This window comes from Hyalella azteca, unplaced genomic scaffold (assembly GCF_000764305.2).
Source record: "Hyalella azteca isolate HAZT.00-mixed unplaced genomic scaffold, Hazt_2.0.2 contig7095, whole genome shotgun sequence".
NCBI classification, from domain to species: Eukaryota; Metazoa; Arthropoda; class Malacostraca; order Amphipoda; family Hyalellidae; genus Hyalella; species Hyalella azteca.
In genome coordinates this window covers 137,433-160,535 of record NW_025937227.1, presented here as the reverse complement: position 1 = coordinate 160,535, position 23,103 = coordinate 137,433, and the positions used below count along the sequence as shown (strand labels likewise).

The 23,103-nt window shown below is 37.9% G+C and overlaps 2 protein-coding genes and 1 non-coding gene across 3 annotated transcripts in view; all 3 read left to right on the top strand.

Annotated features, from left to right (window-relative positions):
- LOC108667014 (E3 ubiquitin-protein ligase Ufd4) overlaps nt 1-1,950 on the top strand; it is a gene marked incomplete in the record, with an annotated part of 50,548 nt that extends 48,598 nt beyond the window's left edge. The window contains 1 exon segment of the mRNA XM_018153991.2: nt 5-1,950. Within this exon segment, the coding sequence (XP_018009480.1) occupies nt 5-142 (138 nt within the window).
- A 7,979-nt stretch (nt 1,951-9,929) lies between these two features.
- Nucleotides 9,930-10,001, top strand: Trnaq-uug. Its single transcript has one exon. It is a non-coding gene; the product is annotated as a tRNA-Gln (tRNA).
- Nucleotides 10,002-14,296: 4,295 nt separating this feature from the next.
- LOC108667004 (arylsulfatase B-like) lies at nt 14,297-21,456 on the top strand. Its single transcript, XM_018153982.2, has 11 exons — nt 14,297-14,301; nt 14,575-14,687; nt 15,262-15,425; nt 16,004-16,107; nt 16,468-16,598; nt 16,743-16,819; nt 17,759-17,924; nt 18,421-18,518; nt 19,126-19,262; nt 19,775-19,948; nt 21,210-21,456. Exons 1-11 carry the CDS (start codon nt 14,297-14,299, stop codon nt 21,454-21,456), a joined length of 1,416 nt encoding a protein of 471 aa, XP_018009471.2.
- The last annotated feature ends 1,647 nt before the right edge of the window (nt 21,457-23,103 follow it).

The following is a 23,103-nucleotide window of genomic DNA, read 5'->3' as shown; positions in this document are numbered from 1 at the left end:
TAAGGTTGACGCGGGTGACGGTTCATACCCGAGTGTGAACACTTGTGTGCATTACCTCAAGTTGCCAGACTACTCATCTGAAGATATTATGCGAGAACGTCTCCTCGCAGCCACCAAAGAGAAGGGCTTCCATCTAAACTAAGATATCATCATCATCAGAACAGTGATCTCTGTCTTAAATGGTTTATTAGTGTCATTTCAAGCATCGTAAAATCACGTATTGTTTTGTTCAGTTTTGTTCACCGCCTTTGGTAAGGTCACTTGCATAATTCTGCACTTGATTTCATTGAATTCGATTGGGATATAGTACAAACAAATAATACTCCCTATCCAATCAGGCCGCGAAAATATTAATTTTACTCTCGTTCAATTGCATAACTAATAATGATCGCATTTCATTGAGCTTTGAGCTCACCGCTCTCCTTCATTTGATATTGGGCAGTTTTTGTGCATGAACTTCTTGCACTCGCTCTCACATTATACGAAGCTTATGTTAGGGTAAAATACTCGTTCTCCAATTGTGAATGTTGAGATTTTATGCTCATCGATAATTACAACTTCTTTCTTAGTCTGGCATTAATTAGGCATTGTCCTTCTATTATTTGATACGCCTTCAAGGTTGACTAGCGGACCAAAATGCATTACTAACTTCGTATAATAATACTAATTGCGAAATTACATATAATCACCTCGTTTCCAACTAGGAAAAAAGTCAACGATGGAAAAACCTTGAAATTATTATCGGTGTTAATGCAATGATTCAACTAACTGATAACACTAACTAACTTTGGCAAAAATATTTGCTATTGACGTTGACTGCAGTTGCTGTTCATATTGATGAATGAGACAAAAAAAAAGAGAAGCAATTTAATTTCTAATCTAACTTCTAAACTTTTAATTGAAAATAGTTAATAGTCTGCTATTTAAAGCTGTCAGCTTATCTGATGCTTCGACTATTTTCTTAGTCCTTATCAATGATTTGTTTGGATAATGATGCTGGACATGGGCGTGGAAATTAGGTCTATGATACGAAGTCGTATTATCATTTTGAAGACGTCATTCACTATCTAGAATTTTCCCAAAATTAAGTTGGTATTGTGTCAAGAAATCAGCAGATTTCATAAAAACTCGTGAACCTCGTGATAATTACTATGAATAACTTAGAATCTGTATTTCTGTGCTATAATTCATTCCTTTCACTGTACCAGATCTTTGAGTTCGCCTATCGTTTTTTTTTAATTTAAAAATCCAATTTGTTTGATTTTTGTTACATCTCACGTTATGAGCAGTAGCTGCGGGAGATATGCTGGGGCTCTGTAGTAGGTAGTGAGCCGCCTTCAGCGCTTTATAGTATTTGAAAGTAGTTGTATCCCACATAATACCATGCATATAACAGTAATAGCTGGAGAGCACAACGTGTCAATGAACAACCTCTATTATACTCTAGATTGTGTGATGAAAACTTCTTAACTGGCGCAGCTGCTACTCATAGATGTAAATAGTCGTGATAAATTTCCCTCCTTGGGGGCTGTGGTGTCTGTTTTCTAAATAGATAGCAAGAGGTTCTTTGTTCTTGTTTGCTGTGGCGTATGGTAGTTGATAAGTTGCGGCTCCGCTGCTCGATGAATTCTTTTGCATATTTCGCTGTTGGTACATATGATGCAAATTTTGTGTACGTGTAGTATCCATGCGTATATAACTTATCGAAAGTATATTCTATAGCTCAAATAGTTGTCCTACGTGACGTAGCCAGCTCTATATACTGCCCTATTCATCGTTATGGTAAATCCGCACGGGCTTTGGCTCCGCGGGATTATGCCTCCTGAAAATTCAATTTTCTTCTGCTACTGTCGTTCTTTCAATATTGATATGAAATATCCTATCCAGGGTGAGTTTTCCTTCATATCAGCGATGTAAACAACAAATTTAATTGTGGATCTATTAAAACTCGAAGCTTTTTTTTATCCCTCTGGTTTTCGCATACTTATTGTGCCGTCACTGAAGTTTCTGGCGAATGCCAATAAAACTTAGCAATGGCTTTATGAAATCATAGTTAACCTAGTTATGCCGAAGGTGAGAAAAATTGCTTGTACAATGAAAAAACTGATGAAATGGCTTCATGGAGATACAATTGAAAAATGTATCCAGTAAATTCAAGAAAAGCAGCTGGAAATATAAGGTGTTCTACATATAGGACGCCAGGCAATACGGAACAAAATTGACCAAGCTTTAAAACAGAAAGATTAGTCCACACACCTACTTTGCGTGGAAGTTTATGAAGCACTTGACACGTAATCATTTTATCACACCTACCGGTTAGTTGCACAGCTTGACAAGGTGTGATAAAGGAAAGGATTATCTTCTGGTGACAGTGTGCACTGCGCGTCCTCTTGTCTTGAGGCCGATTCGACACTTCAGCGAACTCGCCTGCGAGCTCGAATGCAAAACCTAACTTCATTATCAACTCTGGCACTCATAAATCCTTCAATAATGAACGGATTTTATTCAAATTTGAAATATAAGTAGATAATATCAGTATTTTGCGGGGGGAATTTTTACTGATTATTATCTACTTATATTTCAAATTTGAATAAAATCTGTTCGCAATTGAAGGAGTTATGAGTGCCAGAGTTAAAAATGAAGTTAGGTTTTGCATTCGAGCTCGCAGGCGAGTTCGCTGAAGTGTCGAATCTTGAGGATTGAAGTGTCGAATCTTGAGGATTGTTCCGATGATAGACGTCAAACTGTAGGTAGCTGTTTCTATAGCAGCAGGACGGCTTTTGCAACCTGGCTGTGGAGGTCTTGCGTAGTGTTCAAGATAATTAGTCGCAACTCGTCTACGAAACGCTAGCAGATCGAGCTTCTCAGCATCTTTATGACTGTAACAGCGTATGATTATCCGTGAAATGCTGATTCATAAAAATTGATACGAATCTATCCCTTTATACAGCAAAAGGCACCATATCGTGGCGCGTATCACGTCCAGTTTCCTAAACAGTCTACGTATAGGGGACATAGCCACTGATTAAGACACCAAAAATTACTTTCATCTCTTCTGTGACCCTGAGCTCTCTATTTCTCTGAGATGCGCACCTTTGGCTTCGTGAACAATAACGTCAAACAAATCTTCGTCAAAAAAAAAAGTTAAAAAAAATTCTACCAGAGAGAAGCTATCCCCATGGAGATTTTCTATATATGCATTCGTCCATTCCGGCATTCTGCACGCAATATCACGCTTCTTCATATTTTCAAACATCTTAGATAGCTTCTTGTTTTTTTTTTTCTTGCATAGTCCTTGATTCTCATTTTTAACGTGTAACTAGGGAAAAGTATTTGAATCAACAACTGCAGCCGTAAGCATGCTTCCTGCAAGTTCCTGGTAAGTTATTGATATTTCCTGATTCTTCATCCCCAGATTCTTCATCAGTGAGTATTTCTGTAGCATTGTCAGGAGGGTCGATGTAATTCATATTGTCTGGTTCTTCACCATCGTCAGTTCGGTAAGTAGCTCAGCAATTCTTGCCCCCTCTTGGCGCAGGTTGGCCATAGAATTTATCCACGGTCCACCGGACAGGAACTGAAAAATAGAAATTCGAGAAACATTGCAAAATATATATCTTAGTGAACAACTTCAAAACAGAGATCTTATGAGTTTATGAACTAAAGTCTGAATTAGTCCAAATTCGGGGCAGTGTATAGAAAGTGCAAGTTAGACATTTTGAAAGCAACCTATTATCTGACAACACAATATTCCACAAAATGCATGCACAAAATGTATCCATGTTTGGCTTTGGCCCTCTGCAATATTGCAACTCAACCCTGATTTCAAATAGTATATTTATACAATTGTGCATCAATATACATGCAAAAATATATACATTACGATATAAATTATAAGACAAAGAAATTCTGAAGGTTTCTTCCTATAAATGGATGAACTGAACGAAGCGTCCTGTGTCAAATAGGCAGAGCTGGGCAGCGCTACTTGGAAATGTAGCGGCGCTACCGCTACATGCTCTAAATGTAGCGGGCGCTACCGCTACCGCTACACCCACTAGATTGTAACGGGCGCTTCCGCTACCGCTACAGAAAAATGTAGCGCGCTACATTAGCCGCTACAATGGCCAAATTAATGGAAAATCTCTAAATATTTATTGTTCTGCTATTGGGATTTACTCATTACCATTTAATGATAATAAAACATTTTTAAAACATATCAATGCAACTTTATTGCAATTAACCTAACCGAACTAGTATGGGTTACCCCAGGATTAGATACAGTAAATAAAAGTTACAGTCATTTATATGTTTTACCTTACCTACATGGATGTGAACTTTAATCTACCAATCTAAGAAATTATCCACATATACATATAAAAATCAGTCTTTTTTTGTATATACATGTGGATTATTTTTGAGATTGGTAGATTAAAGTAAACATCCATGTAGGGAAGGTGAAACATAAAAATAACTGTGTAAAAATAACTGTAAGCAAACTGAAAGATGAAAAAACCTGTAAGTGGTAACTGGTAACAACTTGACAAGTAACAACTAACATGTTGACACTAGTAACAGGCTGAGGTTGACAACATTACACCGAAATCTTTCGTACAGTTTTATTCTGTAATTTATATTATGTATGTATGATGCTGGTTTTTAAATAATATTTAATACTATTAAGGGGACCGGCCACCCTAAAAATTGGAAATTTTGGCTTTACCGTTTTCTTGACTCATTTTGTAGCTGCTGAAAAGGCGCGTCTAACGCAGTTTACCGCATGTCTGTGCGTGCTATAATTATTGCGTAAGACAATTTTAAAAATATATATATTAACATTTTTTAACAATATTTACAAAGATTTATTTGAATTAAATCTGTATATATAGATCATTACTCTCGTTAATTACAAAGTGTTTGCACTCGTTCTAAAGCTACAAACGAGACGCGTTCAACAAAGCTACTACTATAGATGTACATGCAATACTTTTTGTGTAATGCAGTCTTGAACTTTCATAAAATGATCATTTTATATCATTATTTACAAATAAATGGTATTTATATGTCATTTAGGTTATTTGCAAAGTGTTTGCACTCGTTTGAAAGCTACAAACAAGACGCGTTTAACAAAGCTACTACCATGTATGTTCATGCAATAGTTTTTGCGTAATGCAGTTGTAAAGTTATGTAAAATGAATATTTTAAATATATATATTTATATATCAAAAGTCCCATTTATAGCCTATTATTCGCGTTAAATTGAAATAGAAATAGACGCGTGCTGGTACCTCGAATGCAAATAATTGGCAATGGAAAAGCTTGGGCTACAATATCAAGACTTTTTGGGCTTATTTTTCTGTTTTAAATGAATTTTACTTTATTTGGTTCACCCCGAACAATTTAAAAATCCAAAAAACGCCTTCTTAAAAAAATAATTAATCCTACAGTTTTCAAGCTACGCCAATGAGAGACATACCATTCGATTTGTGAAAACAATACCTAGCGACTCTAGATGCCTTTTTTTAATATGTGCATGTTACTGAAAATGTAGCGGCCGCTAGTAGCGGCCGCTACATGTAGCGCGCTACTGCCCACCTCTGCAAATAGGTTCGTTCAATGCCTATAGCTACAATAATAGAGCCTAGCCAATAATTTTCCAATTCTAGTTTCATTTTAATGAGCTGAAGTCCCAGAAATTAATGTTCAACGATCACAATTCAGATGAAGTTTCTTTCCTGAATTTTATTGTCATGGTTCCGCTTTCGTTCAGTTTCTTTCTGTTATTTAACCCTATAACACCGCCGTTTGGCACTCTCCGGGAGCATAAATTTCAACTTAAATTATACGTGCAGCACCCAGAGGACGTTTGTACGCAACAGAGAACATTTTAAAATTGTCGTACGTGGCGGTAACTATCGGTGCAAGTCATTTTTCGCTCACTGGTAACGGATACTTTTTGGGAAGTCTTGAGACGGGAGCGCAGCCGTACACCACCAATTTTGTGCACCAATGAGCCCTGAATCGAACGCCTTGGATCTCTCCGGACCTACACCAATCAGCCGTGCACCACTCGGCTTTGTCCTCTTACGGCCTTGACCACCACCTGCCGTGCACCACCAGGCCGCGGATCGCCAGGTTGCCGGTACTCGTGTTAGGCGGTAGACTGGTAGAGGATTTAAGCCTTCCGCGATGTTGAAAGCAAACTATTCTCCTGTCACGACAACGGATTTTGAAGTGATTCTGATTTAAGATATTTATGTTAGTTTACAGTAATCTTAAAAAATTCAGAGCCACAGTAAATCATATGATCACGAACAGATTATGCCTACAGCACTGCAAACAACTGCTACTAAGAGGTTAGCAAAATGAACATTTGAATTCTGCAAAATGCAAATAAAATTAAAACTTGCTATTTTTAGTGACGTCGCGGCATGTATTTAGTTTAGTTTTAGTGACGTCGCGGCATGACAGTGAATTTATTACGCAAATGAGGTCGTAAGAGTGACCTCATGGATAACTCTTTATTATATGAATGTTAAAGTTACTTCCTGTTGGCACAAAAATAAAAAAAACGTAATATACATCTCGGACAATTTTATGGCCGGTCTCCAACTTCAATTATCAAGGAATATATCCCAAATTAATGAACGCAGCTCGATAGAACTTGGTACACTTATTCATTAGTACATACCGGCGACGTTTGGCTCGTGAAAATTTTTCCTTCAATCGTGAGTTATATGACGATACGAGCCGAAATTCGCAGTGATCGAGGAATTTCTTCCAAATTACTGAACAGATATGAGTGAAATTTTAAAATCACATTCCTAACTACCAAACGGTGATGTTTAGATTGTGAAAATTTTTCCGATTTTGTTGGTGCACCAATCACCTTGCGTGGAAACATGCATCAGCCTTCTAACCAAGCCCGGGACTGAGAAGAGTGGAACTAATGTATCCACAATAGGAGCAACTGAATTTTTGAAGAAAGAACTTCATTAGTTTTGCAGCCATGGTGGAATTATTTAAGTCAAGATTCAATTTTGGATTCATGAATCCATGTTCAAAGTAATATAAAATAATTTTTCAGATAAGTTTTGCGCTGTGAACTTTTAGAGGCTAGTGAAAGATTGCTTCAATCGCAAATTAATCAGAAATTCCATTAAAATTCCGTTTTGAAATATATATAAATTGAAATAATAAGTAAATTTAAATATTTTCTCATTGAGTAAAATGTAAACATACTAGAGTGAAAATCGCATTTTAACTTTTTAATCTAGGTCTGTGGGAAAAATTTCCCACCATTGATCATTTTTTGTCTATTTTCTGATTCGCTGTTGTTGTTTCACTTGTTGGGCCCCATTTAGGGTATTTTTTTTTCGTTTAGTAATAGAGGTAAAGTTTGTAGGTAGGGCCAGTGGGAGCATGGTGAGTGGGAGCATGGTGAGTGGGAGCATGGTGAGTGGGAGCATGGTGAGTGGGAGCATTACCTTTCCTTCCCTAACCTTTCCTTCCCTAACATTTATTTCCTCAACCTTTAATTCCCTAACCTTTCCTTCTCTAACCTTTCCTTCCCTTACCTTTCCTTCCCTAACCTTTCCTTCCCTAACATTTCCTTCCCTAACCTTTCCTTCACTAACCTTTCCTTCCCTAACCTTTCCTTCCCTAACCTTTCCTTCCCTACCTCCCATTTCCTTCCGTACTTCACCCTTCCTCAAAATAGAGGATGTGTGCAAGTTACGTAAGGTCATGATCACATCAATACATTTATTATTATTATATGTGTTTTGATTGCGTTAATAGTGAACATTCGTAACCATTATGTAACACATAATTATATGTGGCAGATAGACCATATAAATGTCAGACAGTAAATATTTTTTCATTTTCAACAAACCCAATAATTTACATACTCTGTTAGGTTTTGATAATGGAGTATTGGAAGGTGTTGGAGAGCATGAAAGTACAAATATAGTAAATATAATGTCTGTTAATGCAATACTTGTTCACTGCAGTATAATCAATGGATCATATCTCAATGGTGATTTACGCAATATTTTGTATAAATTTTTCCCTAACGTTCCTCAGGATATAAAATTGTACAGAATCCTAGTCAACCGATTTATCTGATCGAGAGGCGTTCTTTATCGCACCTCGTTCATAATTCTTCATCGCGTTGTTTTAAACGCACCAAACACTATGGACGTAGACAAGACAGTCCCGCTACAAAAATAAAAATTTGTTCAGGGACGACAGTCAATAAACTCGCTGATTCGAGTATCAATTTTGAGAATAATAGAAGCTGACATAATTGAATTAAATGTTTTTTTTTAAACTTATGTCGATACCATTCGAGACGTCATTAAATAGGCTTAAAACATTTTTATAGGTTTGAGGCATTAGTGTAGGTTTGTGGTTATCTTGTTCGTTTTGTACCCTTGATACTCTTCAAAGAAATTGCGACAGATATAACGTATATACATTAAAAGGGTAAGTCATATTTAAATGTGTCACGAATAAATTAATCACACAAGGCATATTTCAGTTAGCAAAATCATCGTTAAGAATAAAACCAATGGTAAAAAGCTACCAACCACTAATAAATTAAATAAGTCTGACCGTAGAATAAAGATATCTTTGGTGAATCTATGTTCAAATTACTAAAAATTAAAATGCCATTAAAATATTTATTTAATTAGTTAGCTTAAAATACAAATTAAATAAATGAGATATAACACTCCACCTCCAGTGTCGCAGCTCACAGGATCGCAACGCTCGCAGTTCTTATCAATGATCTTTAGGTTTATCGTTACTTAGGTTTATCGTCACTTAGGTTTATCGTGACTTAGGTTTATCGTCACTTAGGTTTATTGTGACTTAGGTTTATTGTCACTTAGGTTTATCGTGACTTAGGTTTATCGTCACTTAGGTTTATCGTGGCTTAGGTTTATCGTCACTTAGGTTTATCGTTACTTATATAGGTTTATCGTTACTAAGGTTTACCGTTACTTGGTGCGCTAATCTGAGTGTTTAGCTGTTGATCGCTTACTTTTAAATATGATCCTCCTGCTGACTAAACTAATATTTTTGAACATTTGAACAGATAATAGAGCTGGTTTCTGACACGTTATCGATGAAATAATGGTGAATTTGCTCAGTATTACTATTATATTTTTCAAAACCATAGGTCATATTTACGTGCATTCAAAGTTAAAAAAACTCAGCTTCAATTGGAAGGTTTAGTTTAGTGTTTGAAAAAATACAGCCTTGAAGTTTTTTGAACATGAAGTAAAGCTCAGGACGACGGTTTCCTCCACAGCTGCGATCCAGTTTCCATATTAGCTTTAGTGCCAATCAAATCAAATTTCAATCAAATAATGAAATTTCAATCAAATGTCAATCAAATCAAAATAAGCTAATTTCCTGATGATGCGCAGACGACGAGGTGCCTTCAACAATGGTTGATACAAGCTTAATTTTTTTCGTTGTTCTCATTTATGCTCAGCCGTATCCGTGTAAATAAAGTCCTCAAAAATCGAATTACTTTCGACATTATTAAATTCTAGTAAAAAATCTCTGACCTCTAAACTAATAGTTTCAGACAGAAAAGCTCACCAACCCTTACTAATCATTCAGGATGAGGGACGCAATCATTGAATATATTTTTTCAATGCTTAAGATAGAAGAGTATTTGTTGAGCAGTGAGAAGTAGGGGCATGTCCCATCTAGTAAGGGAAAATAGACATGCATAGAACATTAATTGTTCTTTATTTAAAAACGAAAGCACAATATGACATAAGACGTCAAAGAAACACGACGGAAAGTTCCTATTGAACGCATGCCTATGCAAAGATAGTCATAACGAAAGCAAAATATAACTGAAATAAATAACTATATTATTTTTTAACAAACGCCAATGGAAGCAGCAACATGACGGTTCTATGGTGTAATGGTTAGCACTCTGGACTTTGAATCCAGCGATCCGAGTTCGAGTCTCGGTAGAACCTTGACATTTTTAGGGGCAGGGTGGCCCAGTGTTTGAAGAAGATTGGAGCAGAGAGGTGCGGGTTTGATCCCAGCTCTGTGCGCCAGTTTCATGGTCAGAATCGGCGAGGAGGCCGGGCGGTTAAGACAACAGAATTAGATCAGTGAGTTGAGAGTTCGAGACTGCAATAAGCTGTGAATGTTCTGTTACGTTTAGAATCGGCGACTGGCAAATGGCCTAATAAATGCTGAAACTGCTATATATATGACGTGTATACATAGGACAGGGGTCGGCAACGTGGTCGATATCCACTGCTAGAGGTCTGAGACAGAACTCCTGGGGGGGGGTTAATAATTTGAAAGGGGCCTGAATGGAGTCAACAAAATAAAATAAAAATAATTTGTAAGGTTTTTCAAGACCCTGCATACAAATCATTTTCTTTTGTTTTATAATAAAATTTCTGTCGGATTTTAATCTGCAAAATCGAATGATCAAATGAACAATTTTTATTTAAATATGTATAGAAAATGTTATGAAAAATACTAAACCAATCCTAATATCTATATGCTCAATATAATTGCGCAATATTTTGGTTCGTGCATTATAATTGAGCGTATAGGGGAGATATTGACGGATTGCTTAATATATCGCATGATTTTAAAGACTATTAAAAATATATTGCACAAACCGGAAGATATTGTGCCGAGTAGGGGCTACATTGCACAATATTCTCGCTCAGTGCGTCCCCAACGGTCGTTCGAAGCGGTTAAAAGAAACTACTTTTGGACTTCAATGAGCTCTATATTGTTCTCTAATCTTTAAGGAATTTTAAATACCAAGATGAAACTAATCGTTCGAAAAAGGAGAGCCGTACGAGATACTGCTTAAAATTTCTCTCCTGTTCATTTACTATTTAGGAACTTATTGTGAAACTTTCTTCCTGACAAACTTTTTTCTCATCCTATCAACAAATCAGCACTTTCACTAATTGTCTCTATCTGCAAACCTTCTTTTTTATATTCTATTTATACAATATCTGAGGAAACTCAAACAGTTCTGAAAAGATCCGGTCAATTGACACTATTTTAGATATTCTGTGAACAAATCACGAAAAGTAAAAGAATCGGCGACAGGCCACATCAGTCCTACTCTTCAGCGCCGACATCACTATGTTATGTTATGTTATGTTGCCTATGATATAACTTTCCGGCCTCATAATTGTGACACAACATGATTCAGTTTCGCTCTATATGTTTACTTCATAAAAGCCTGCGAGGGACTGTTTGCGCAAAAGGTTGTACGTGAAAGCGTGATTGTACAATATATTGCGCAACCCATAAAGAAGGCCGCCAGACGCTCAATAATAATGCGCAACTGAAAAATATTGTTCAATAATATTGAGCGTATATGGGTTGCTTTACGTGCACTTAATTCGTAACACTCAACAACTCTATTACTCGCGCAGCGTCTTTGTGTACTCTGAAAATGGCAAATCAGATGTACATTTTAATATTTATTTAGGAGGTCATCGGAATATGCTGACAGGAAAAATATGATTACGCAGGAAGTTAACGATCAATCGAAAGGAAACGCTTCTTGATTATTCATCCATCAAAAACTTTATTTCAGTTGATAATAGTGGCAACAGTCTGATTCACACCGCGACCGGCCACAGGCGAAGTTCAGGGGGGAAAGCAGCCGTGCACCACCAATTTTGTGCACCAATAAGCCCTGAATCGAACGCCTTGGATCTCTCCGGATATCCACCAATCAGCCGTGCACCACTCGGCTTTGTCCTCCTCCGGCCTTGACCATCACCTGCCCGTGCACCACCAGGCCGCGGATCGAATCTGATTTCCGGGCATCGTTAAATTACGTAATTTTACGTTAACCGCATCTGAGGTTAGGTTTCAGATAGCATGGTTCTGTTCCAAAATTTATCGTCCTTCGACAAGTGGCCGTTCGACCGAGGGCTGGTTCGACCCACGGCCTAGATACGGACGGCTGGAAGTGTTGAAGGCTACGTTCCGGAAGGCACGAATCATGATGGTCCATTACATCCAGGGCAGTTGTGGTCTTCGGCAGGTAACCCGTTCAGGGTTGCCAGATGGGGCCTTTTTCCGGCCAAATTTTTCAATTGTGGCCTATTTTGAAAAGCCTTGGCCTATCAACATTTACTTGGCCTTTTTGTCCCTTTAAGGCCTTTTATATTGAAAAATGTGTTCATTTAAACATTTTTTGTTATATCTTTGTCTCTCACTCAAAATTTCGTTTTGCCCACGTAACCGTCAACACTTCGTTTAGGTGGCAACACTGGCCGAATGCCGCCTTATCTGTCTGCGCTACACCATACCTAGTTGAACGCTGGGGCTATATTCAGCAATGGTTGAATTAATATATTAATTCAACCATGATATCCAGCTGCCAACTCATCATCTCGTACAATTTTACGACCGGTCTCCAAATTCAATGATCAAGGAATATCTCCCAAACTGAAGACGTCTCAAACATTGACACACTAGTGAGTTTCGCACCCTCGCTAGGTTAGCGAAAACTATTGGTCGAACTTCACCAATATGAATATCACAATTTTGCTTAACTAACTTCAAATGCGTTCGATCAAAAATTTCAAACGTTCTGAAAGAGAATACTAATCCAGTTTGGGATTATATTTTGCTTATCTTCAAGCAAAGGAAGATTAAGCTTGTGTATGGAAGTGCACATTTTACTGTTCTTCAACAGTTTATCGTTACTTTCAATTTGAAATTTAAATGCACAGTTTTCTTGTAATTATTTGCTGAAGATTTACGAATGTGCGCCAGCTGCAACCCTACCCTGTCTTTGTCGACGAACGGTAAGGTTTAGACGATATCGCTTGAGGCTGATACCTATACAATATCTGACGAACTGTAAGATTTTTTATAATGGTAATTGAGGTTGATGAAGACTCAATATCTGATGAACTGTAAGGCTTAGAAATTAGATTATGGTTCCTGAGGATGGGATTCAATACCTGCCATGACGGTCAGGCTCTAAAAACGTTGGCGAAAGTTGGAGTTGTGGCTGACGGCAGTGTTTTTATTTGTGCCACTGCAGACCAACATCCAACACATGTTGGTGACTTTTGCTGGCGAACTGAAAACGCCTGTATATAGTCATGTAATGATGTACATTGTACATATACGGATCTACCGTAACACTGTTTAAGTACCAGACATGAAAGGTTTAAAAATATGTTGAGATTACGTTGATTTAGATATAGCTTATCATGAATAAACAAGAAGCTAACGAAAGAAATTAACATTTATAAATTTCTTCTGCTGGAGCGAACTTGGTCCATAACCGTCCATTGAGGACTGGAGTCGACGAATAAAAATTTAATTTGACGAATTCGTTTTCTCGGATACCTTTTACTGTGACTTACAGTACCCAAGAAAGTAACGTTTTACGTACAGATTTTCGCATAACAAAGTTGATTTTGTGTTGATCATACCGTCCAATTTTATGTAATTTTAGATATAGTTTGCGCGTCATGGAATCGAAGTCATTCCAGTCATCGTAGAACATGCGGCCGCTCCGCTCTGAGCGGTTTTTCCCATGCCAGTTCTGATTTAGGTTAGAATTTTTTTACACGAAGTCGCTATCGTTAGGCGCCGATGAAGGCTTGTTATTATTATTTTCTCCCAGCCATCGTCGATGCTGCTGAGCTCAGTGCCGGTCTGCTCGGTGATGCACGTAGACTTATGAATTTAGGAGCGACTAATTGTGTGAAGCAAGAGCCAAGAACGGTGCTGCTATAAGTATATATGTTGTGGCGACGTGCGTTGTGATCATGTTAAATGAGGTTTCTGTAAGGATTGACCGTAGAATATTTTCTTTGTCTTTCTTTATTGTGCAACAAATAGAGATAATTTTTTTTGAAATTCTAAAATTCTTTTGAGGATTTTGTTTGTGACGTATGTTTTTTTTAACTTGTTTGTGACAATATCAATTTATTATAACTTTTAAATCAGTTTTACCGACGTATGAACGATGATGAAATGGTCAATAATTTTTTTCAAGACGGAGAAACACTAAATTGATCACATCAACGTTACCAATAAAAATGCACTTCGGTGAAATTTTTCGTGACATTTTTCTCATGATCGTGCGCAGAATTATTCGATGACGACCTATTAAAATTTTTGTTATTCTTCCGACAGAATAGCCATGTAACTGTTGCTGCGGGGTATCTTAATCTATTATTAGCATCCTATCATGACTGTCCTGGTGATGCTTATCGTTAAATTTATCATTTGCACGTTACTTTTGTTCCGCATGGCGTATGCCCGGTCGTATTCGACTCCTTTTATAAATCAGAGCGACAACTTGGAGTTATACGAAAATTTAGAAAAGATTTACAGTGAGTTAGATGTCCATTTGCTCCAACCTTTGCTGGATGTGATTGACCTCTTTAACGATGGAAAATTACAAAATGATGATCTAAAGTCAAAGAGCAGCAGCAGTGAGACGAATATCAGTGAGACGAATATCAGTGAGACGAATATCAGTGAGACGAATATCAGTGAGACGAATATCAGTGAGACGAATACCAGTGAGACGAATATCAGTGAGACGAATATCAGTGAGACAAACATCAGTGATGAGAACATCAGTGAGAGGAACATCAGTCAACCACACATTGTATTTATTTTAGTCGATGATCTTGGTGAGGAAGAATTTTCTTTTGCTTGTTATAAGATTTTTAATTCGATGCTTTTACGAGCAAATCCAACTTGAATTTTTAAAATATAGTTTGTAGTAAAGTAAATAACGTAAATCTTTGCACAAAGTTTTGAATCAAATGGAGAGAAAATGAACACCTGTAATATGTACAGTTGAATATGAGCCATGTCCTGTATTTGAAATAAAATGTTCATATGTTTCTGCAAATATCAATATTTCGTAAAAAACAAATTGCACACGAGGGCTATACTGTCGTTCAGGTGTTGTACTATCGTTACACGCTCAAGTCAACATATATTGTCTAAAGTACACGTAGCGTCCGATATCTTGTCTGTGATTGGTGGGTTTAGCTTAAAAAACCGTCCGTCTACGTAGCGTCTAAGGTACACGTAGCGGCGTATTTCTCGTCTGTGATTGGTGGGTTAGCTTGGAAATCCGTCCGTCCACGTATAGCGTCCAAAGTACACGTACTTTAGAAGCCGATTTATCGAAAATCCGTAAGAACTCATATCTAATTTTGATAATACGGCCTCTGATTTCTTTGTTCATGTCATCAGGTTACAATGACGTGTCGTGGCACAACGAAGCTGTCTACATGCCCAATATCCAGCGGCTTGCAGAGACCGGCATCATCCTGGATGGTTCGTACACGCAGCCTGTGTGTACACCCACCAGAGCAGCGCTTCTCACAGGGAGGTATCCTCACACCATTGGCAGACAGGTCAGATTTGGCAGAAGAACCTAGCGATTACGTATTACGTACGTATACAGGTATTCGTATTCTAGAGTTAGCTGAAATAGGAATCCCAGTATGATAGAACAGATAAGATTTGACAGAAAACCTCACGATTGCGTGGGTATAGAGGGATATATGTACCAGGTATATGATGAAACGGGTCGGATTTGACTGGAAATGCCAAACTATTTCTTGGGTATAGAGTGATATACGTACCAGGTATATACATGATAAGATAGGTCTGACAGCAAAAACCCAACGAATGCTTGAATGTATAGGAATACATATACCAGGTACATGATAAGACAGGCCGGACAGGAAAATCCAATGAATGCTTTGACTTCCGCAGTAATTCCTGCAAATAATCACATGATTATCGTCGGTTCACCTCGATAAGCTACCGAATCTCCATATATTGGACACCGCTCATCCTGCACAACATAAGCTTAGTTTATCATGAGTAGTAAATACCAATTATAACCACGAGCAGTTATAAACACTTTGAGTTTCTTTACTCAAACATGAGTTTAGCATAAATGTTGATGATATCCTCTCTACTGTAGGGCGGAGCTCTAGAGTCGTTGCAGCCTACAGGCTTGGACTTAACTCTGCCGCTGCTGCCGACGACGCTGAGAGAAGCTGGGTACTCCACACACATGGTGGGCAAGTGAGTCGAACTTTTATCTATATCACATTTTATTCCATTCATGTTTGATCATCGTTAAACAGAAAATATCATCAATATTGATATGAGATACTTTGTAATTAAACTTGTGTTGCAAGGGCTAGGTTGCGGCATCGCCAGTACATGAATAAATGTGTTGGAAATCGAATTTCTAATGATACAAAAACCTGACAACACCCAATGCAGGGCCCAATGCAAGTATCTAATTGTTACTCTTTTCGTCAAAACCATGGTTGAATTTAATTCGTGAAAATTTTTTTTCTCTCCCTACTCATTATTTTATCTCAAACTAATATCTTTTTAATTTATATATTTTCCCTGTTACCATACGCTGAGTTGCAGATGGCATTTGGGCTTCTGCAACGAGTCGTACACTCCAACCCATCGTGGCTTTGACACTTTCTATGGCTTCTATGGCTCAGGCCAAAACTATTACACTCGCTACACTAATAATCAATACCACTTCAACGGAAGTGAGTATTTCTGCCTGTTATTTATTGTGATTTACAATATTATTCATGTATTAATTTTTTAATTTGGTATAGCTCTGAGCTTACTATAGTTGAGGAACTAATTTTAAAATTCGCAATCATTGAAACAAATCGAATTGTTCGCAGAGCAGCAACAAGTTCAAGGCTACGACAGACGGAAACAGATGGATGTACATAGAGGTGCTACCGGCGTGTACTCAACAGTAAGTGCTTGCGCTGTACATAGAGGTGCCAGTAGCGTGTACTCAACAGTAAGTGCTTGCGCTGTACATCGAGGTGCCAGCTGCCAGCAGCGTGTACTCAACAGTAAGTGCTTGCGCTGTACATCGAGGAGCGAGTAGCATGTACTCAACAGTAAGTGCTTGCGCTGTACATCGAGGAGCGAGTAGCGTGTACTCAACAGTAAGTGCTTGCGCTGTACATAGAGGTGCCAGCAGCGTGTACTCAACAGTAAGTGATGGCGCTGTACATCGAGGTGCCAGTAGCGTGTACTCAACAGTAAGTGCTTGCGGTCGTTGCGCTGGTGGTCGCTTTTTATAATTAGGATGTATTTTAAATTATATTGTACAAAAGCAATTGCAACGTTAATAAACGATGGTTTGATTTTGTTTGGAATTCTAGTTCGCTTACAATTGCGGGACTCATTTTAAAAATAAGGACTAATCGCTCAGAACAGTGGATATCTAGTGCTTCTGGCCTCTAACGTACGTATATTATGAAATACTCATGAATATATAACTTATGCAATGAATAGGAAAAAATTTCACAATTTCGTTGTACAACTGTGTCCTGTGTTAATACGAATATCTGGGATAAAGTGCAAGACAATCTTGCGACCATGCATGGTTAAATAATACTGAATACGCCCTATTTTTTAAGCTCTACTTTTGAATCATTCACTTTTTAATCAAATCAACGGTCTTCCCTGTTCAAAGCCTCGGCCTTCAGATTCGTGTGTTAGAGGTTTTCTTCTTCTTCGCACAAGTTTAATCAGTGTACAGAGCAATATGCCGTTAATACTTGTTCCTTGCAGTGGTGTTATCAAAATAAAACAATATTGTGTTAATGCTTTTTTCATGTAGCAGTGTTATATATACAGAACAATACTGTGCTGACGAGTATATTCGACGTTTTTCTCGCAGTTTGAATTTGCCGAAGAAGCAGCGTCACTCATCCGCTCCCATGACCCTCAGAAACCAATGTTCCTCTTGCTCGCTACGCAAGCTGTTCATGGTCCCACTCAAGTCCCAGACACCTATAGTGACATGTATCCAATGGTAGCTGACAAACGACGCAAGAAGTTCTTGGGTGAGTAATGGGAGTTTTTCAGGTGATGGTACTGTTCAGGTGATGGTACTCAGTGGGGGGGGTGAGCCTAAAGTTATTTTTTGGGTGCAAACTGGCAGTTGCTATTTGTAAAGTACTGATAAATGGAAATTACATAAATCACAGATAATTGCATTGAATTTAAATTCAGTCTCATAGAAGGATATTCTTGGAACATGAATGCAGTAGTTGTAAGCACAATAGTAGTAGTTCTGTAGGGTGGCCCAGCGGTTACAGTTCAGAGTACCAAGATTGGCGCAGAGAGGCGCGGGTTTGATCCCAGCTCTGTGCGCCAGTTTATGGTCAGAATCGGCAAGAAGGCCCGGCGGTTAAGCACAGCAGAAGTGTAGCAGTGAGTTGTGAGTTCGAAACCGCAAAATGCTGTGAATGTTCTGCGATGTTAAGAATCGGCGACAGGCCTACGGCCTAATAAACGCTGAAACCGCTATTATTATTAATACTATCCTGCTTCTGACAGGCATGGTGTCCGCACTCGATGATGCTGTTGCGTACGTCGTTGATGCTCTCAAAGATTCTGAACTGTACAATAACACCATCATTGTTTTTACTACAGACGTACGTATGAGCTTTTTTCGGTTTTAATTTTATCTTGAAGATATATGATAATACAGTACGTAAACGTAATACAGTTTCAGTTTGAGTATTAATGTAAAATACATGCATACGTAACTACAGTAACTCGCCTTGAATTGAGTTGAAATAATGAATGAATAATCGAGGTTGAAACTATAAAATCCATATAAACCGAACCTGAAAATCGTAATTTTATTTACTTCGTAACCTATTTAAAGCAGCTATATAGGAGCCTTCTATATCTAAAATCATTTACGTGTCTAATTATAATAATTTATATTTTTCATTATAATCATTTATGTGTCTCATTATAATCACTTATGTGTCACATTATAATAATTTTTGTGTCTCATTATTATCGTTTATGTGTCTCATTATAATCATTTATGTGTCTCATTATAATCATTTATGTGTCACATTATAATAATTTATGTATCTCATCATAATCATTTATGTTTCTCATTAAAACCGTGTATACCGACTAACCTACAGTCCTACACTATTATCTACATTCATCTTTATCTACAATCTACTAATCTATACACTATTAAATGGATTTATATATAAATTACGTTATTTTGTGCGACAGAACGGAGGGTCACCGAAGGCCGGCGGGAGCAACTGGCCGCTGCGGGGCTACAAGCACACGCTGTACGAGGGCGGTGTTAGGGGAGCAGCTTTTGTGCACTCCCCATTGCTGAAGCAGCGTGGCATAATCAATAACAGGTGATTAATTGCTCATTTTCGTGTCTTAATAATAACAAATCAAGTAAATACGCAAATTAAAAGTAAATTCATACTAGTTATGTTTCTGTGCCCGGCCGGTAATTTTCGCCTATCTTAAATGTGAAAGAACTCGACACCTAACCCTTTCGCGATCTGTCGTGAATGCATAAATCAACGTACAGAGATTGTTTTGGTACCGTTGGATAGGTCAGAATGTCAGCTTTAAGATGAAACTGAAAACAGAAAAAGCCAAAATGTTCGATTTTACCACCAGACGCTCCCCATAAAGTGCACTTGACTCATTAGCATTGCTATTCTTTACCAACCAAATCAAACAAACAATAACAATTTAAACTTAGATTGAAATACAAATTTTTTAAAAGCCTTGCTAATCTTTAGCAATTTAAAAAACAATACAAATTTAAATAGCAATAGCAATTTTTGAACATTATTGCTATTCCTTACAAATTTAAAACAAACTAACATTCTTTTATGTGAACATTCTTACGCAGGCTCTTCCACGTGGTGGACTGGTACCCCACGCTAGCGGGGGTTGCCAACGCGACTACTCCACCAGACCTGGATGGTGTGGACCAGTGGGGGAGCTTGAACCTACTCGCTCCACCGCCCCGGAATAATACCATCACCATCACTAAAATTGAACCATACATAAGAGCCAGTGTTCGGTCAGTCATATTTTCATTCTATTACAAGCAGAATTATTTTTCCTTTTATTTGTACTGATATATACGTAGATATAGTTTATGTGATTCAGTTTGGGTTCTAGATATTTTGAATCAGTTCGCCTCCAGCACACTTGTTATGATAATTGATATTTTGTATGCCATTTCCTCCGTCTTTGGGCTTACATGTATTTGACTACAAATTTATATATCTAATGACTGGTTACTCATGAAATTGAATAATTCATTTTCATCTCATTTTATTATAATATATTCAATGCTTTACACGGAATTTCTCCGAGCTTTAGTTTCTTCGTTGGTTTGGGTTCATTTGAAACCACGACCAATTATTTAATTAATTGCGTATGAAGGTCCCTGTGTTATTCCTAGAGTTTTTTTCACTGTTCTACGAATGCACAAGTAATTGTCCCATAGCTTCTCAGAATACTACAAAAGTCAAAATTAAATTAAAAAATATAAATTAAGAAATTAACGAGAACCGAACAATTGTGAATGTTGAAAGACCTTCAAGATAATTAACTAATTATTGAGCACATATGGGAAACATTATGTACAGCCCGACGCAAAAGGTTAGCCCCACCCCTTTAAAACATCATAACACATCTAGTTTTGCGAGTTTTATTGTGCAAATTGTGGCAAACGAATCGTCTTGGTCTCAGTAATAAAAATACAAAAGACTGTAGTGAAAATGTAATTAGTAACGGAGAAAATGAAAAACACATGTTTTTACACCGACGCAAAAGGTTAGCCCCACTTTGCACACTTTGACATTTTAGGCAAAACAAAACATACGTCAGCTGCAAAACTAAAGTAAGTGGGGCTAACCTTTTGCGTCGGTGCAAAAACACGGACCGCTTGATTTTTCCGCCAGTAATTAACTTTTTCACCAAATTTTACCTGCTATAGATTGCAGAGCGCAAGACAAATCGTTTGCTACCATTTGCACGTTAAAACTGGCAAAACTCGATGTGTTATGATGTTGTAAAGGGGTGGGGCTAACCTTTTGCGTCGGGCTGTAGGACGATCAAGATAACCGAAATTATTGTTGATAGTAGACGGAATAAAGATTTTAGGACGATAATGATAATTGAAATTATTTTTGAATGTAGACGTCAAAAAGTATTTTGAGACGATCAAGATAACCGAACTTATTGTTGAGTGTAGATGGAATAATTTGAGTTAGGACGGCATAAATAAAGTGTTTTAAGACTATCAAGATAACCGAAGTAAATGTTTGGTGCAGATCAGGCAACCTGAAACTTTTGGTGGGTGAGTTGTCGTGCCACAAGTCCGTGCCCTCGTCAGAAGACGTGGACTTACTTCGTCCCTTTCACCACGTCTTGGACTTGACACGGCGGCTCCTAGAGAGCGACGAAGGCGGTGACGTGTGGTCTTCACTGCAGGCGCGGCACCTCGTCTCGTGCGGAGGTTTGACCGACCGCTGTTTATTTATCGCGGAACTGGTTGATGTTGACTTTAACCTGAAATGACATTTATTGGTAAATGGCAGAATAACATACAATGTTGAGACGAACTGCCTTCGCCCATGTCAGGTCGGTGGTCAGGCAACTGCACTCGGTGGCGAAAGAACTTCACATCGCCCAGCGCGGAATGGCTCGAACTCTTACCTGGTAAATAAAATTATTGTTAATGGTAAGGGATGAATTTGTGCAAAACAGGAAAAGATTTGCTTTAACCAATGATAGGATGCATTAATATTCATCACAGGCTACCTGATGGTTAGAATAACAACAAATGTTTAGAATCGATGGTTCATTCAATCGCGCAGGTTAAAATAAAATATGCAGAGTCTTTAGTGATTTTTAAGGAAGCAAATAGTTACTAGCTTCCTAAATTCAAATTCGTGCGCGAATTCTTTACGGTCATTGCAATAATGTCTTGAGGATGCTTTAAACTTCGAATTTAGGCCATATTATTCCTTTTTGCTTGTGTAAAATTGATGGTATTTGTGTTTCGTGGATATACTTAACTAAGGAATTAAATCTTTTAATTTTTAATGCAACAGTGAGAATTTTGTTCTTAAATGCAAAAAAATCATTCAAGGCTCAGTGCTTCGCTTAAATAATCTGATTCTATCATTTTTTCGATCAATTAGTTTACTCTCATATGTTTACTTCTTTAGTTATATGTATATGACTCGTGAAACTGTGATTTCAGCTAAAGATCTTAATGCTATTTTGTGTAATGCAAACTGACCTTATTCTTCTCCAGAGGCCGACACCACCTATGAAGGTACTGACGAAGAATACAACGATGAGAGTGTCCTGGAAGGCCTCGGCTCGGAGTACAACTTTTTCAAGCACGAGATCGTCCACAAAAAGTGCGGCGGGAAGGACAGCTGGCAGAAATCAGGACATGCTGATGAAGATGTAAAAAATCTTACCGGCGTTGATGAACTCATGCCCATAAGTCAAGAGGTCCAGCTTTATGACATAGCTGGTGAGCAAAACAGCTGGTAGTTGTTGTTAGGTTCTAAATTTAATGTGACTTTGAAAGTGTTCAATCGAATTGACTTGCAATATTATATTTTCATTACCTAAGCCTATTCGAAACAATTCAGAAATTCAATCTATCTTCCAATTAGACAAACGCTGCTATATTTCACTTAGTTTTCGTCATTGGTGTTTACCATGAAAAAACTATTATAATTATTACAATCACGATTTTTCACATTTAACTTAGTTCTAATTTTTTCGAGAATTTTCAAACATTATAAGCTATCGTTTGCAATGAACCTGTTGTTGCCTGCAACTTGTTTTTGCGTTCTGCATGTGGCGCTCAGCGGACCCTACGGAGGTTCATAACCTGGCTTCGTTAGATCCTGACGCAGTGAAAAGCCTGATGGCCTTCTTAACAGAGGAGCTGAGCCGCGTCGTGCCGGCCGATGAACCTCCACCAGACATTGCTGGGCTCCCGGACAAATTCGGTGGAGTCTGGAGTCCTGGGTGGTGTTGATAGATCGTTGTGTCTGGAGTTCTGGGTGGTGTTGATCGATCGTTGTGTCTGGATCCCTGGGTGGTGTTGATAGATCGTTGTGATCCTGGGTGGTGTTGACAGATCGATGTGTCTGGAGTCCTGGGTGGTGTTGACAGATCGTTGCGTCTGGAGTCCTGGGT

What these genes read in the sequence shown, in the direction of transcription:
- LOC108667004 (XM_018153982.2), top strand. An exon ending in TATTTTAGTCGATGATCTTG is followed by an intron (nt 14,688 to 15,261) that starts GTGAGGAAGAAT and finishes TCATGTCATCAG; the next exon opens with GTTACAATGACGTGTCGTGG. An exon ending in TCCACACACATGGTGGGCAA is followed by an intron (nt 16,108 to 16,467) that starts GTGAGTCGAACT and finishes GCTGAGTTGCAG; the next exon opens with ATGGCATTTGGGCTTCTGCA.